The sequence below is a fragment of the Girardinichthys multiradiatus genome, chromosome 2 (assembly GCF_021462225.1).
Source record: "Girardinichthys multiradiatus isolate DD_20200921_A chromosome 2, DD_fGirMul_XY1, whole genome shotgun sequence".
Classification (NCBI taxonomy): domain Eukaryota; kingdom Metazoa; phylum Chordata; class Actinopteri; order Cyprinodontiformes; family Goodeidae; genus Girardinichthys; species Girardinichthys multiradiatus.
In genome coordinates, this window is record NC_061795.1 from 50,172,276 (window position 1) to 50,190,204 (window position 17,929).

General features: G+C 39.6%; 1 protein-coding gene across 1 annotated transcript in view; it reads right to left on the reverse strand.

The window, feature by feature from the left end:
• cdh13 (cadherin 13, H-cadherin (heart)) overlaps nucleotides 1-17,929 on the reverse strand; it is a 614,670-nt gene that overhangs the window by 121,563 nt on the left and 475,178 nt on the right. The window contains exons 10-11 of the mRNA XM_047353799.1: nucleotides 6,729-6,911; nucleotides 6,387-6,640 (exon numbers count right to left, since the gene is read on the reverse strand). Coding sequence (XP_047209755.1) covers nucleotides 6,387-6,640; nucleotides 6,729-6,911 — 437 coding nt within the window. The remainder of the gene's footprint in view (nucleotides 1-6,386; nucleotides 6,641-6,728; nucleotides 6,912-17,929) is intronic.

A 17,929-nucleotide genomic window follows, 5' to 3' on the forward strand; every position in this document is an offset into this window, starting at 1 on the left:
GTTCGCCCCGATAAAGATTTCCTCTCTTTAGCTTTGCTCAGTTACTTAAATGTTCAGATGTTCAAATAAATGTTAATACCAGACAAACACAACCCAAGTAATTCTGATTTCATTTATTGAGGGACAGAAATCTATCCAAACCAACCTGGCCCAATGTGAAAAAGTAATCACACCCTAAACTTAATAACTGGTCGTTCATCCCTTGGCAGCAGCAGCTGCCATCAAGTGTATCTGATAACTAGTAATGAGTCTTCAACATTACTGTGGATGCATTTTGATCCACTCTGCTTTGCTAAATTGATTTAAGTCAGACACAATGGAGGGCTTTCCAAGATGAAAAGCATATTTCAATTTATATCCAGACTTTAACTAGGCCACAACAGAATCATTATCTTGTCTCACTGTGGCTCACTGGAGTCCCAAAGGTTCAGAGATGGTTCTGTAACCATCTGCTCATCTGTTCTTACTTTAGGACAGGACATGATTTTAGTAAGTGAAACCGATCTCAAAACTGTATTTAATCAGTTATTGAATTAAATATTAATATTTATTAAATTAAAGTATTTTTGAATTATATTTTCAAATGGCCTTTTCTATAAATAAATGAAATTATTGTTTTAAAACTGATTTTTTTAAACACAGTTATTTTTGTCTCATCTTAAAATTATTTTGAGGATCTGACAAATTTAAGTGGGAGAAAAAACAAACATAAACAGAAGCAATCCTTTTACTTCTTCAGTGCACAGCTAGGTGTGTGTTGGGGACTGAGTGCTAAGGATCCTGACCAGTGAGTCATACAGATCGTTTTCCACGTGAAGTGCACCTGACCTGCTGAATCCGAAGACATTTAGATGCACACAAACCCACAGACAACCTGCACAGTGATGCAGAGACACACATGCCAAAGAGGAGCAGGTAAAGAGCCTGTGCATTCACTTCTGGATTTCTCCTTCACAATGTCCTTAACCTGTCTACCAGCTTCAGTTCAGACACATCAAAGTCAACATTACTGTGAAGATATCAAGACGACTAAACAGTAACAAACACAAAAGCGTTGAAATAAGAACAAATACCTCATATTCTGACGAAAAGACAAACAGACTTGGAAGTTAGAAAGGTAAATAAAAAGGTAAAAGACTTTTAGTTCAAATTACATTTTTTTAAAGTTTTAAACATTTTTGTTCTTAGACACACCTAAATATCGATTCTTTATTTATTGTTGGATTATTTAATGATGGCTGTTCCCTTCTTAAATTCTCCTGTCAAACAAAATGATTGTCACTCCTATAGTAAACAACGGAGACCATGCTGCACCAGGCATGCTCTACATACCTTAAAGTGCTTGACTGCATATTCTGAATAATGTCCAGCTTTTAAAACTTTAACGGAGTTTATTTAAAAGGTAAACCCACATTACTCAACATGAGTACTTTAGTCCAGCATGTAAATGTGCCACATTTAGCCGTACAGACTACATTTTACCTGTAGTCCTTTGCAGACTGATGTTATAAAATCCACTTTATCGTTAAAAAAGGGCCCAATCTGAACACAAAAAAAGTATGTTACATAATAAATCAATCTGGAGCGTCAGACCCAAATATAAAATTATTTCTGTAAATGGTGTAGATGATCTGACATCAAAAACATAATTATTCTCAAAGATATTTAGAGATGGTTTTAAGTTGTTGAAGTGAATGTAGGAGAAAGAGAACGAAGACCAGTGAGACAAAGACAGCCATGAATAGTGTAGCACTTTTATCGTTTTCATGTACTTTAGAGTATACAGTCACAATAAATGCTTAAAAAAACTGCAGAAAAAACTCTGTCTTCATTTTTCTCCTACTTCTCAGGCGAGTCCTTAATATACCTGTCTGACAAGCAGAGCAGCTCTTTGAATGGAAGAGTTTCACACTTTTAGTTTTAAGCAAAGTGACTCTTTCAGGATTGATTTTATTAACAGATTAATCCAGCAGTTCATCGTAGCACTAAGAAACAAGATGCCAGATTCATCGGATTTTGGCTGTGTTGGAAGATTTGTACATTAATTATCATTGCTTAGTTTAAAAAGATTCTTTATCTTTATGATTTACCATTAAAAGACATTTTCCTTTATTTAGTTTGGTGAACTTTGATAGAAGTGGTTTGAATACTTATCTTTGAAGTACTTTTATGAACTATTAACAGAATTGTCATCTTGTCTTAGAGTTGCGTTTGGGTGGTTGCTATGCAGACTGAGCAGGAACTTTTGTGTGTGTGGAAGAGTTTGGGAAGCAGGCTGTTCGCAACCCAGCCAATCTGTCCTTGGATGCCAGATGTAGACATGTGTGCTGTATCAGTATCTGGCCACTACCAGTTTTCTTCAGTAGGACTTGCATTTGTGAAACTGTGTGTAGCCACACCCACGATGCTGTAACATGAGTGTTTTTTCTTTCTTTAATAAAAGGCTGTGACACAGAGCAGCTCCTCTGAGAGAATGAACTGTCTCTCCCTGGCCAGGCAAAGGTAATACCTTCTCTGAGTTTATCAGTATGTCTAACTCTGACAGGCTGTAAAGGTAATAAGATTTTTGTTGTTAAGATGTTAAGATTTTACTTTAATGTTGAGTTTCTTTGATGTGTCCTTAATGGTGCATTTCCCCCCGCTTCCATTTTGCTTTTGATGAAATAAATAAACACAGCTTATCAGCACTGGTGTCATGCCAACACTTATTTTTCAAAATTGGAAAACGTAAGGTGATGAAGCCAGCTGGCATTCATGTGTTCACCTTAATTCAAGCAATAATTTAATCAAACATTTAAATAAATAACTATGAAAAGCTCATATAATCAGCCATCTATAACCAGTCAATGTAAACAGTTTTAATCATGCAATCTTGCAGTAATTCCAACCACAGCATGTGGAAAATATTTTTTCCACATGCTCAAACCTTTATTAATTTAGGAGCAAGATTCCTTCTGTTCAGTATGCTTACTCTCAAAACTCTGCTCTCACACAAAGAAGCCCAGCCTCCTCACAACTATGGCCTACTCTTCCTCAAAACCATGATTCTGTACTCAGATCTAATGCTTCTTCTAAATCTTCTCTCCTCCCGTTTGCATTTGTCACTTGTTAAACCTGCTTACTCAGGCCTGCTCATTGATTGTGTTTTAGAACAGGTTTCGTCCCAGATGATAGCAATTTACTGGATATAATCATACTTGCTGACTGCCAGCAGTTACTGCCAGCAGTTACAGATTTAGGAAACTATTTTTGATTTGTACATTTGTGTAAAACCTGCATACAGGTCCTTCTCAAAATATTAGCATATTGTGATAAAGTTCATTATTTTCCATAATGTCATGATGAAAATGTAACATTCATATATTTTAGATTCATTGCACACTAACTGAAATATGTCAGGTCTTTTATTGTCTTAATAAGGATGATTTTGGCATACAGCTCATGAAAACCCTAAATTCCTATCTCACAAAATTAGCATATTTCATCCGACCAATAAAAGAAAAGTGTTTTTAATACAAAAAACGTCAACCTTCAAATAATCATGTATAGTTATGCACTCAATACTTGGTCGGGAATCCTTTTGCAGAAATGACTGCTTCAATGCGGCGTGGCATGGAGGCAATCAGCCTGTGGCACTGCTGAGGATTATGGAGGCCCAGGATGCTTCGATAGCGGCCTTTAGCTCATCCAGAGTGTTGGGTCTTGAGTCTCTCAACGTTCTCTTCACAATATCCCACAGATTCTCTATGGGGTTCAGGTCAGGAGAGTTGGCAGGCCAATTGAGCACAGTGATACCATGGTCAGTAAACCATTTACCAGTGGTTTTGGCACTGTGAGCAGGTACCAGGTCGTGCTGAAAAATGAAATCTTCATCTCCATAAAGCTTTTCAGCAGATGGAAGCATGAAGTGCTCCAAAATCTCCTGATAGCTAGCTGCATTGACCCTGCCCTTGATAAAACACAGTGGACCAACACCAGCAGCTGACACGGCACCCCAGACCATCACTGACTGTGGGTACTTGACACTGGACTTCTGGCATTTTGGCATTTCCTTCTCCCCAGTCTTCCTCCAGACTCTGGCACCTTGATTTCTGAATGACATGCAGAATTTGCTTTCATCCGAAAAAAGTACTTTGGACCACTGAGCAACAGTCCAGTGCTGCTTCTCTGTAGCCCAGGTCAGGCGCTTCTGCTGCTGTTTCTGGTTCAAAAGTGGCTTGACCTGGGGAATGCGGCACCTGTAGCCCATTTCCTGCACGCGTCTGTGCACGGTGGCTCTGGATGTTTCTACTCCAGACTCAGTCCACTGCTTCCGCAGGTCCCCCAAGGTCTGGAATCGGCCCTTCTCCACAATCTTCCTCAGGGTCCGGTCACCTCTTCTCGTTGTGCAGCGTTTTCTGCCACACTTTTTCCTTCCCACAGACTTCCCACTGAGGTGCCTTGATACAGCACTCTGGGAACAGCCTATTCGTTCAGAAATGTCTTTCTGTGTCTTACCCTCTTGCTTGAGGGTGTCAATAGTGGCCTTCTGGACAGCAGTCAGGTCGGCAGTCTTACCCATGATTGGGGTTTTGAGTGATGAACCAGGCTGGGAGTTTTAAAGGCCTCAGGAATCTTTTGCAGGTGTTTAGAGTTAACTCATTGATTCAGATGATTAGGTTCATAGCTCGTTTAGAGACCCTTTTAATGATATGCTAATTTTGTGAGATAGGAATTTTGGGTTTTCATGAGCTGTATGCCAAAATCATCCGTATTAAGACAATAAAAGACCTGAAATATTTCAGTTAGTGTGCAGTCAGTCAGTCAGTCCTTTTCTACCGCTTATTCCATAGTGGGTCACGGGGGAGCTGGTGCCTATCTCCAGCAGTCTACGGGCGAGAGGCAGGGTACACCCTGGACAGATTGCCAGTCCATCGCAGGGCAATGCACAGTTAGTGTGCAATGAATCTAAAATATATGAATGTTAAATTTTCATCATTACATTATGTAAAACAATGAACTTAATCACAATATGCTAATATTTTGAGAAGGACCTGTATATCTACTTTTACCAACATAGTTTTTACTCCATTGTGTTATTTTTTGCACCTGCCTATAGAGGGCACTGTAGTTTACCACTAACCTGTGACTGACAACAGAGACAAAAAAGAAAAAAGCCCAGTCCCATTTGGGTTAATTAACAAAGTAATGAGGGTCCAAACAGTTTGCAAAACTATCATTGTTCATTGAATTAATTAATTATTTATACATGGAAAAACAATGTATAAATGATAGCTTGGTAATGTATTTTGTCCAACTGGTCAGTGCCCATCAAAGCTATATAATGTCTTTAGGAACCCACTGCAAATGCTAAAAACACCAGCTTCTGCAACATTTGGTGCTGAGGCATTTTATTTTATTAGCATATAAAGCAGCAGGTGCAAAAATAAATCTTATGTTATAACAATGGCCATCAGTGGGCTCTAGATGGACAATCTTTATCAGTTTATTATTTTACTTAGTACTCCTACACATAGCTCATTCTAAAATGGCCAAACTAACACTCAGTAGTTTAATCTAACCTCCCCAACAACCCTACACCATTCCAAACCCTTTGTGAAGTGCCTTGAGACAACATGTTGTGAATTGGCGCTATATAAATAAACTGAATTGAATTGAATTGAATGTTCTCTGTGGTTTATATTATTTCTGTCTGACTTCCTAATATTGAGATGAGCTTTATAAAGTGATCATAAAGTAAGCCTGAAAGCCAATGAATACATTCATTAGTTTCTCATCTTGTAAAGTGTAAGTGCAGCATGGAAGTACACATGCTATGAGGCCACAACTAGCAGGAACAAGACAAAAGATGTTATTATAGCTCACAGTGCATCTAATGGTCTTCCTGTTGTGATGAAGGTGATGTTTGAAAAAAGGGCTTCTTCTGTAAGTGAGTTAAAGTTAATGAGCTGCAAAACTCTGGGAGTTCTCAGCTGAAGAGGGTTGATCAGTTTTAACTATAGGGACAGATGTAACTATTGTAATACAGGGTATAGAAGAGAATCCCTATTTAGGCATCAAAACAGATGTTGCTAATGTTGATTTGATTTTTACTAAACCCAAAACAAAGTACATGAATCATGCTATCTGTTGATGTTCTTGCAAATTAAAAATGGTTTTAAAAAATTTTTACCCTTGAAGCTTTTAGTGTACAAGACAAAAATCGGACTTTTCAGGATACGACCTGGCAGGTACTAGTACTTGCCACGTCGCAAGGTACTAAGTAAAAACCAGTCAATTCTGATCACTGGTTGATTGTTTTCTGCATCATTATTCATTTTCACAATCTCATTTGAAATCACTGTCAGTACATATTTATTGCGCACTTTCCATTTGAAAGATCTTACCTGATGCTCTGTATCTCCAGTATGTCTGGGTCTGTCGCATTGAGTGAAGCCACAAAGCTGCCCACAGGGATATTTTCCATCCTGGTGACTATTAAGGGGTCTGGGAAAAAAACAGGTCCCTCATTGATGTCCTCAACTGTGACATGGACGGTTGCTGTGGAGCTGGGACCATAGCCAACTTCAGGAACCAAAGGATCCTCGTTCTCCACTCTGATTAGAAGTGTGTGGAACGCAGTGGTCTCATAGTCTAGTGGCTGAATAGTAACAATGATTCAGAATGACGGGGTTCAGTTGAGTTGTAATTCTCCTGAATTTAGGAATGTACACTAAATCTTGTCTTACCTTGACCACCGACAGCATTCCTTCATTGTTGTCAGGATTTGTTTGGATCTCAAATCTCTGTGTAGGATCTCCACTTATTATCGAGTACATAGCTCTCCATGCCCCCGTGGCTGGGTCATCTCTGTCGTCCACTGTCAGGTTGACCACAACACCCCTCGAGCCCTCATGCACACGAGCCTCAAACTGATAAAAGAATCAGAAAACAAATCCACATGAGTCATGATTCAACAGACCAACAGAACAAATTCCATTGGGTTTGGAAGATGGCATCGATAAAGACACTCAACCTGAAGTTTATTTATGCTGATGTAAAAGCTTTTAAATGCTGACTAAGATGTGTATTAAAGAAAAGGTTTCATTGCATTCCAGATCAAACAGAGATGTGGATTTCCCCAGGCTTCAAATAAGTGTTGATGGTATAAGTTAAGAAAAATGGCTCTAGAGATGATGAAGAGCTTCAGACTTGTCTGACAAGCATGACGTGTTGTTTAGTGAAATAAAGAAAACTTCAACCAAGTAACAAAAAAATCATTGGTTCTTAACCAAAGTCTTTTATGTTTTCACACTCTGAAGATTAGAAGATTACAGAGTATTTCTGAAGCGGAGCAAAGCTGGAATCACAAAAACAGTCTGATCAACTTGTGGTTTTAATATTTTAGGCACATTGCTTGTGTTGCAGTTGACAAGCAGGCCGTTGTTTCTTCAACTCAAGAAGCAAAAGACCCACACAATACTATCTTTATAGGCCAAACATGAAAATACGAAGCACATTTCCTGCCATGTAGGTACAGTTTGTGTATCGGTCAGGATAGGCTCTGTTAGATCTTCCAGACTTTCAATTTGCAATGGGTAACACTAATTGCAAATATTTTCTTTTACATACAAAGTTAAACATAAAAAGTTGTTATTTTTTGCCAAAATCTAAGGCACATTATAATTTCCTATTTTGACACACATCATAGACTCAATACACAGGCAGGCAGACAGGTAGGCAGGTAGCCAGTCAGGCAGGCAGGCTGTGGATTTAATTTGTAGCCAACCCTTCTCCTGATTGATACCTTTGAAGAATACCATAATTTTTATCTTCTGGAAAGTAAATTATTTAGCCAAATTATGAGAGTTAGCAAATGCCCATTAGAACAGTTTAACTTTCTTTAACGGTTAAGCAGAATCTAAACAACTGGTTGACTGTTTTATGGTAACTTTGCCTCTTCGGGGCAGATGGGACATTTTAAAGACTTGTCTGAATGCCAAACCTTAATAGGCAGAGAGGCAGGCAGAAAGAAAAAGAATATGATACATTTTCCATATTGGAGGAGTAAAGGAATTGAATACCTGGAAAATATATTTGAAGGAATTCGGTTAATCCCATTTAACAGATTAATTATACAATATGAGATGGACAAGAATAAATTTTTAGAATATCAGCAAATTTAATCTATAATAAAAAATAAATTTAGACTTAAAAACGTTGGGCTACAAATGCCATCAAATGTACTAGAGTTCCTAAAACTGAACCACCCCAAATTAATGTCTAAAATATACAGGACACTGTCTAATATAGATGAATCAATTTCCCTTCCTATTATGAAATGGGAGGTGGACTTATCAGTTAACTTTGACCAAACATTCTGGTCTCAGATATGTTCCAGAACTTTTAAACTGACAAGTAACCCCAGTTTGCAATTAATATAATATAAATCCTTCATAGAGTATACTATACTACGGTGGCCGGGGGGTGCAAGCCAACATTACAAAATCTAAAAAACTTTTACAAACCTTAAGACAAATTAACATTTCAGAAAAAAATTTAACAAGATGCAAAACACTTTTACAAGTACTGAAACAAATTTACATTTGACTAAATCAACCGGAAAGGGAATGTACCAACGCCGAGGCTGACCGGAAGTCAGCCTCAGGGGCTGCATCCTTCAAAGGACTGGGACCTTCGTCGACCGCTAAAACCCACGCATCGTGGGGTCTGCCTGCGTGGTTGGGGACAATGGCCCTGGGTGCCTGCCGCTGGCCAGGGACCTCTTGGTGGGTGAGTTTGTCCCATCATGGTGCGGGGTCGGGGGTCTTGTTGTGGGTGCGGTGCTTGGTGAGGTCTGCCCTGTTGTGCCAGTGGGCGGGGGTGGCATTGTGTGGGTCCCTTGTCTTGCCGTTGCGGCGCGCTGTGTGGTGGAGGAGCGGGGGTGCTTAGAGTGGGGCTGTGTGTGGAGCTTGCGCTGTGTAGGTGTGGCTTCATCGGCTTCTCGGCTATGGAGTTCACCTGTGGGGGTGTGCCCCTGTGGAGGAGGGGATTCGTGACATTTGGGTTCGGGGGAATGTGTTCGATATCGGTGTCCTTGTTGGGGGTGGCCATGTGGGGAGGTTCATGTTGGGATTCACTGGGGGTGGGAGACTCATGGGGTTGGGATCGGAGCTCATTGGGGGGACGGGACTGCTTTGTCCTGGGGTGGCTCCGGTTGGTGGGCTGGTTTGAGCCATGTGGACCCCTCTTTTGTACATAGCCCCCTCTCCGGAGGTGGATGGGGGTTGTTGGGGACTTGGTTCAGGGTGGGGGTGCGGGTGCTGGGCCGGGGTCACCCGGGAGAGAGAATTTAAGTACACCCTTTCATCAAACTTTTTGACAGGTGGGTGGGACTTCCGGTGAGGGTGGGACTTCCGGTTGGCGCCATGTGGGCGCCATGTGGGTGCCATGTGGGCAGGAGGTCACGTGGTCAAGCAGGTGGTGTGTCCAAGGGGGCGTAACCGTGGATGCTGATTGCTTGTCGTCATTAGGGGCGATACCTTAAATGAGTCAATTAAAACACACAGGGTTGTGTTTAAGGGTGTTATTAATAATCTGTATGTTTTTCAGGTTACAACTGTTAGGGACGATGTCAGGAAGGGCAGTTAGGTCTGTTCCTTAGATAACCATATCACCTTTGAACTCAAGAAAGGGTTTTGGTCTTAAAAACATAGTCTTTGCAGTTGAGATAACACTGTCATGTTCTGGTATAAATACTGTGTGTAAATGTTGGGGCTCTGTTTCATTGGCTAACCTCAGTGTCAGGGTCTTCAAATGCTGAATGTCTTTGAACCATAACACTTGTTACATTGAAAATACCAGTACTGACAAGAAAACATTTCGGTAAATATTTCAGGAAACCCGGAAATTGTGGAATCTACGTCTGATAATAATTCACAAAAGCACAATGACATCTTTAAACATAAGTAAGTATTCATTTTTAAGAAATCATTAAATGCATGTGAATGTTCTCTAATTTTGTTTATATATATTGTTTATATATATATATATATATATATATATATATATATAATTGTTTCTTTGTCATAGAACCCACCGCTGATGACCTTGATGATTTCATCTTGACACAATCAGATTATGGTAAGTAAATGTTAAATGCAATAAAATATATATATACATTTATATATTATAGTTAACCCTTGACAATGTTTCAATTTATAGATTTGATGAGAGAAGTAAACCCGAATGATCAAGTTGGAGGGTTCAGCGGCTGGAATCGACAGTCAAAATTGAGAAGGCGAATTATTTCCAAACAAGAAAAAACCCCAACAACATCTGAACTTTCTTCTAACACAGAAATTAAAACTGATTCTTTGAATACTCCTCCGTCAATTATCATCATTTCCCCTGAAGACACACCGGATAAGTTACCGGCACCACCAGAAAGTAAGTCCTAAGAACTAACTATTTTTCTTTGAGAGTGAATGTATTTTAAACCTCAGATAAAAACTGTTTACAGATTCGACTGAGAGCTCTGTGGAAGACACAGCTGTCGAGCAGCAGCAGCAGCAGGGTAGAAAAAAAATAAAAATTAAATAAAAACAATATATATATATATATATATATATGTATTTTAAGCATAGTTCAATAAAATGTCATATAAACCTGTTTACAGATACATCCAAAGATGCCACATTGAATCCACCCACCAGAAGGTCGCTTTTCAAAGATCAAGACAGCTTTCAGCAGAGAGGCACCGTTTCAGTTCAACAAGAAGTGAAATCTGGAGGTTTTACCGCAAAGAATCGGAATAAGATAAATAAAAAAAACTTGTGTATTTTAAAAACTATTTTTCGTTTTATTTATGAATGCTGTGCTGCGTAAAATAACTTTTGTTGTCTTCTGTTTTTACAGAATATTTAACCCCGGCCAAAAGACAGCGACTCTCCGCGCTACAAAGCAGAGCAACGCTAGTGAGTGGATTAATGAACGGTACGTTTTAATTCATACATACTGAATTAATTTGAATTCCTTTGTTTTTTTTCCAGCTTTAATGTGATTATTTCAATATATATATATATATATATATATATATATATATATATATATATATATATATATATATATATATATACATTGTTTTTTATTTATTTATTTATTTTTTTTGTTCATTCTCCATACAGAGGTAACGTTGATGGTAGGACAGATTGGCCACAGAAACGGACAACGCAGGAAGACAGTCTCTATAGTCTCACGGGATCTTCGTAATAAGGCCTCATCGTTAACGCTTCTGGCAGCATGTCAGATTCTGTTAAAGAAGCATTTTGGTGACATCAAGGTGATTTTAAACTGAACTGATCACTGTGTTTTTTTTGTTTTTTTTTTCTGTAGGTTAGTTTTATTTTTTTTTATTTTTTTTCTTATGTTCATAGAAATGGATAACCGAATCAGACTTGCCCTGAATGAAATAAGAAATTTAGTTAATGAACTTAACAAAATTCCCGTTAATGCAGAAGTAGCAGATAACATCGTTTTAAATGCATCTCCTGCTAACAGTGAAAATGTAATAAATGAAGATCAGCACAGTGACTTTTTAAACGTAATCAATCAGGCTCTTTACGATTTAAATAGCGCATTTTGTCCACTCAGTATTGAGCAAAATGATCCACCTGACAGTCATCAGAATCCTTCTACGTCACACGCCGCAGATCGGCACGGTGACGTTTTAAACGTAATCAATCAGGCTCTTGAAGATTTAAATAGAGCACCATCTCCACACAGCAGCATTGAGGAAAATTATCCACCTGACAGTCATCAGAATCCTTCTACGTCACACGCCGCAGATCAGCACGGGGGTCATTTCCATACGGACGTAGCAGTTAGTTCTGATCAAATAGGACGAAACCCTCCAGCCGTGGTTGAACGTGAACATTTTAATAACCATGAAATAAGAAGACCTTTTACCATACCGCCGCCCTGTCCAAGTAACGTTCCAGATTTAGCAGCATTCTATACAGACATCATGCGTATTATCATTGAATTAGCCGATGCTGCGAGATCGTTAACCAGATGTAACGACGTTGTGCAGCTGGAATTAGTGGGTGAAAATCTCAATCGTCACATCACATTTACTGTTACAGATGATGGAAATATGATCCTGCCTGCTTTCGAAAACTTCCTCGACGATTTAGTACAATCGAATGCAAATATACCTGTAGATAATAACATGGAATTTGTTCTTCAGGTTGTTAATGACCCAGCAGGAGGTTCTAAGCGTAAAGCTGCAGGAACGTTAGACTGTGAACTGTTTAATAAGAAAATGCGTCATTTGTATATTATAAACAATACCGGTAATCAGTTATGTTTTGCAATCAGCCTCGCACACGTCTCTGATCCTGAGCTCACGGATCACCGTGCTGTAGAACTGGGGAGGAGATGGCAGCATCAGGCAGGCCTCGACGAGCAAACAGCAGTTACTTTTAGTGATATTGGTAAATTTGAAACCATTCTGAAGAGAAAAATTGTAGTGTTTCACAGAACCACGGGCTCTACTGCTCTGTGTAAATTTGAGACCAGTTTCCCTGATCGTTCAAACCCTGTGTTTTTGCTGTTATTTCAAGGTCATTACTATGGGATAAAAAATCTCAAAGGTTTTATGAGGTTCAGATATATTTGTAATTACTGTTACGCCAGCTATGATAATGCAAATACACACCATTGTGAAGGTTGTTGTCCAGTGTGTCGAACATATACATGTATGCAAGAGATTAGCAATCCTGTAAGCTGTGCAGGCTGTCAAAGAATCTGTCGTAATTCTTCATGTTTCAGCAGACACAGGGAACCGCGCATCAGACATAGTGCTGAAAGGCCTATGAGTGACTGAGTTGGTAAAACTGTGTAAAGTATGCAAACGGATATACGTTATTCCAATCAGTAAACCGAATAAACCACACGTGTGTAATGTAAAATGCAGTATTTGCGGTGAAAATGTACCCCCCAGCCTAGACATTACATGCGATGATCATAAGTGTTACATTCAGCCTTGCAGTGCAATTAATCAGCTTGATGATAAACTGATTTTTTATGATTTCGAATGCCTCGTCAATGAGAGCGGCGTGCATACCCCCTTTCTGGTCTGTGCTAAAACGTTGAAAGGTGATGAATGGTACGCTTATGGACTGAATTGCACCCAAAAATTTCTCCTGCATTTCAGGAGGCCGAAGTACAGAGGCTTCACCTTAATAGCGCACAATGCGCGGGGGTACGATGGTTACCTGATCCTCAATGCAATGCTGCAGTTAGGCATTAAACCTCATCTCATCATGGTAGGAAGTAAACTTCTCTGTTTAACCGACCCTGATTACAGGTTAAAATACATTGATAGCCTGTCATTTATGTGCATAAAGCTTAGCGCCATGCCGAAAGCGTTAGGCTTTACCGATCAAAGCAAGGGTTTTTTTCCCCACCTATTTTCCTCTGAACAACATCTCCAGTATGTGGGGGCTTTTCCTCCTCCATCCTGCTACGCTGTAGAACGCATGAGCCTTCAAGAACAACAGGTGTTTAGCAGCTGGTACAGAGAAGCGAGCAAAGAGGTCTTTGACTTTAAGAAAGAAGCTATTCGTTATTGTAAAAATGACGTTGAAATTCTTTTTCAAGGATGCTTAAAATTCAGAGACAAGTTCTTTAAGGAGACAAGTGTGGATCCGTTTAAAAGTATCACAATAGCATCAGCCTGCATGAAGGTTTTTGTAACCAATTTCCTTCCTCCTCAAACCTTAGCCATTCCATCATCTCTGGACTACAGACGTAGCAGTAAAACGTTATCTAGCGCGTCCATTCAATGGCTCGGCTGGATTGCAGACAGCAGAGCCATATTTATCGAGCATGCATTAAATAGGGGTGAAAAGAAAATCGGGCCATATTCAGTGGATGGGTATGCAGAGATTAACGGTGTCAAAGTTGCGTTTGAATTTTACGGCTGTTTTTTCCACGGCTGTATAAAGTGTTACATGCCTCATAACAAGTGTCCGTTGAGAGGGGTCGCATTTGAACAGTTTTACGCAGCCACTGTTGAGAGAAGCAAGGTGTTACAAACTGTGTACGGCCTTCGTCTCGAAGTCATATGGGAGCATGAGTGGATTGAAATGAAAAAATCAGACCCTGGGGTGATCAGCATTCTTGAGAAAGTTAATGCACCCGAACCGCTATCACCCCGAGATGCTCTGTATGGTGGACGCACCTGTCCTATGAAGTTGAGGTACACAGCGGAACCGGATGAAACTGTACACTATGTGGATTACACATCTCTGTACCCTTATGTAAACGCCAACTGCGTTTTTCCCCTCGGACACCCCACCATCATTTACAAAGATTTTGATGACCCCAGCAGCTACTTCGGTATAATCAAAGCTGTGGTCTACCCACCACGTAACCTGTTGTTCCCTGTTTTACCTTACAGAACATCCCAAGGTAAACTTGTGTTCACTCTCTGCTGCACATGCGCTGAATTAAATTACCAGTCAGGTCCCTGCATGCATAATGATGAGGACAGAGCTCTGACGGGAGTTTGGGCGAGTGTAGAACTCTGTAAAGCGTTGGAGTGTAGTTATCGTCTTGCTAAAATCACAGAGGTGTGGCATTTTGAAAAGAGAAGTGATACAATCTTTAAAGGTTACATTCATTGCTTTTTAAAGGGTAAGCAGGAGGCTTCAGGCTATCCGTCTGAAACAGTGGATCAGGAGAGTAAGTCAAAGTATATAAGCGACTACAAACTGCATCAGGGCATCCAATTAGACCCTGAGAAAATCGAGGTGAATCCTGCCAAAAGGCAGGTGGCAAAATTGTGTTTAAACAGTTTTTGGGGGAAATTTGCGCAAAGAAGTGATCTGTCTCAGACCACAGTCATCACTAACCCTGAAGACTTTTTCAGCTTCATGTTCTCGAGTAAATACAGGGTTAACTATTTTCATTTTTTCAACCCTGAAATGTGTGTAGTGCAGTGGAATTTCAGTAAACGTGTCATATATCCACCAAGTAAGACAAATAATGTGTTTATTGCAGCATTCACCACCGCTTATGCACGTTTAAAACTTCTCAGCAGCATGGAGAAGTTACAGGACAGATTGATTTATATTGACACGGACAGTTTGATTTATGTGACAAAAAGTGGTGAAACTCCTCTGGAATTGGGGAATTATCTGGGTGATCTTACTGACGAGTTAGATGGTGACAGCATTTCAGAGTTTGCATCGACAGGACCCAAGAGTTATGCATACCAGACCAAAAACCGTAAAAATGTAATGATACGTGCTAAAGGCATCACTCAGACGCATGAATGCAGCGAGAGGGTCAATTTTGACCGCATCAAAGGGCTGGTCCAGGGCTACTTACAGAGGTCAAGTGAGGGTGTCATTGAAATCCCTCAACACACGATCAGGAGGGATAAAAAGAGATTCCGTTTGACAAACGCGACATTTCTTAAAAAGTTTCGACTGGTGTATGATAAGAGACGTCTTTTTTCTGACGGGACAACTCTGCCTTTCGGTTATTAGAGTTGAAGAAGAAATAAAATAAAAAGTCACATGGATTTACAGGAGATTGATTTTGATCCTAGATTTAGAGTCCCTTTCTCATGTATGATAGTTGGACCCAGCGGCTGCGGGAAAACTTTCTTTGTAAAAAGTATTTTACAAAACTGTAATCATGTCATGGATATTGTTCCAGAAAATATTGTATGGATTTACACATCTTTTCAACCCATGTATGCTGAATTGCAGAAGATGAATAAAAATATTACCTTTGTGGAAGGATTGCCTCATTCTTTTGAAGATGAAAACCTGTTTCCTCCTGATCAGAATCATCTGATTATTCTAGACGATGTTATCGCTCAAGCCTCAGATGATGAAAACGTGATGAAGGTCTTTACCCAGTTTCGTCACCATCGTAATATGAGTGTTATGATGTTGACTCAGAATGTTTTTCATCAGGGAAAGTTCAGTCGCACTATTAGTTTGAACTGTAATTATATGGTGTTGTTTAAGAACCCGAGAGATAAACTCCAGCTGAATATACTGGCCCGCCAAATGTTTCCATCTCAAAAGGGTCTCTTCTTGGAGAGTTTTGAAGATGCAACGAGAGAAGCTCATGGATATTTAATCATCGATTTTACGCCTACCTGCCCAGAACATTTCAGACTGAGAACGGGGATACTTCCTCAGCAGTGGCCTGCTGTGTACGTACCCAGAACAAAGTAAGTCATCATGTCTGCGCGTATAAAAAGGAATTTACCATTATTCAGAGCTTTGTACCAGGCCTGTCCACAGAAACGTAAAGATATTCTCGCACACTGCTCTCCCGACTTTATTCAGGCTCTGTGTGAGATTGCACTGAATATCCTAAAAGGTAACATTAAACTATCACCCTCTCAACACCGACAATTGAAGAAACAAAGAAATATCATCAGATTGTTGGGTGATAAAAGAACCGGGATAAAAACTAAACAGTTGGCTCTCAAAAAGCAACGAGGTGGTTTTATTCTGCCCATCTTAACGGCTCTTGCACCCTTGATCGGTGATCTAGTAGGTGGAATCATCAGGAGATAATGTCTCTCAGAACATCGCAGAAGATGTTTCTCATTTCACCTCATCAATTCAAGCGTCTGACCCAGTCAGACACGTCCATCAGACAGACGGCGGAGGAGAATTTGGATGCTGAAATGAGAGCGATATTAAACGAGCCGGGTTTGACTTCTTATGAAAAAATCAAGAGATACAATGCTCTTCTCCAGAGGTATCTGACTTTACTTAAGCAAGGTGTCAAAGAAGAAAAGCAGCGGGTCAGTTTAACGCTGCAGCGTGACAGAGGTTCCTGAACATGAGTGGTCCCAAGAAAAACAAGGCCCAGGGCAGGACGAGGCCCCTAAGGATCAGGTTCTTACGGAAGTACTGAAAAGCCTTCCTAAACACAATCGTAAAAATGCCGAGTACATTTTGAAGAAATTATCCGAAAGAAGTGAGAGTTGGACTTCGCGAGGTGAATTTGTATTTAAAGGAAATGTCATAAAAGGGTCCCACATGATTGATTTGTTGAAAAATCTCATGCTTCTGTTTAAAAAATCTGGAGCATCACAAACCCGAGGATGGTCTGATTTTCTACACACCATGTCAGAAGTAAACATCCCTATATCTTCAGTCATTAACCCTTATGCTCGTGAAGAATATAGACGTTTCAAAACAGAGGGTACATCGATTGAAAATGGGGGTACACCCCCCAGCGTTAAGCAGAGAAGAAAAAGAAGAAGAAGGCAGATAACTCATTCTCCCTACTGGTCGAGATCTGAGCTGGAAGATCCAAAAAATGCTGATGGGAGATCAAAAAGGTCTCTTCGTAAGACGACACTACCACCCCGATGGATTACATTTTCACCATAAACCGTTATAAGAAAATGAAACATGTGGCCTATTTCTTTTATTCAATAAAATATTTATTGATTATATTTTTCAAGTCTAACTTCGTTCTCTACTTCACACACTAACATATGATATCATTACACAAATATTAAATGATAAGAAGAAAAAACAATGAAAAAAAAAAGACAATTTAAATTCCATAACAATCCATAAATATCTCCAAAGAGCATATTCCGTGAGTATAAAATGTACAACTTTGATTAATGACACATTTCTGATATTTTTTCACAAAGTTAGATACCATTAAATCATTCTTAATCACATCTCCGGTGTATTAAGTGTGACAACACTTGCTGCATTGATAATCCGCACGCTCTATGACATAGATAAAAAATGCAATGGTGACCGCACACAGTGGACAGAGTGTTTTGAAGCTGATTATTATGATACAATATTTTTGAGGATCTGTCTTCTAAAAATGTTACAATGCTTGACGGGTAGAACTCGAAATCCGGAGAGAATCCATAAGAGTCAAA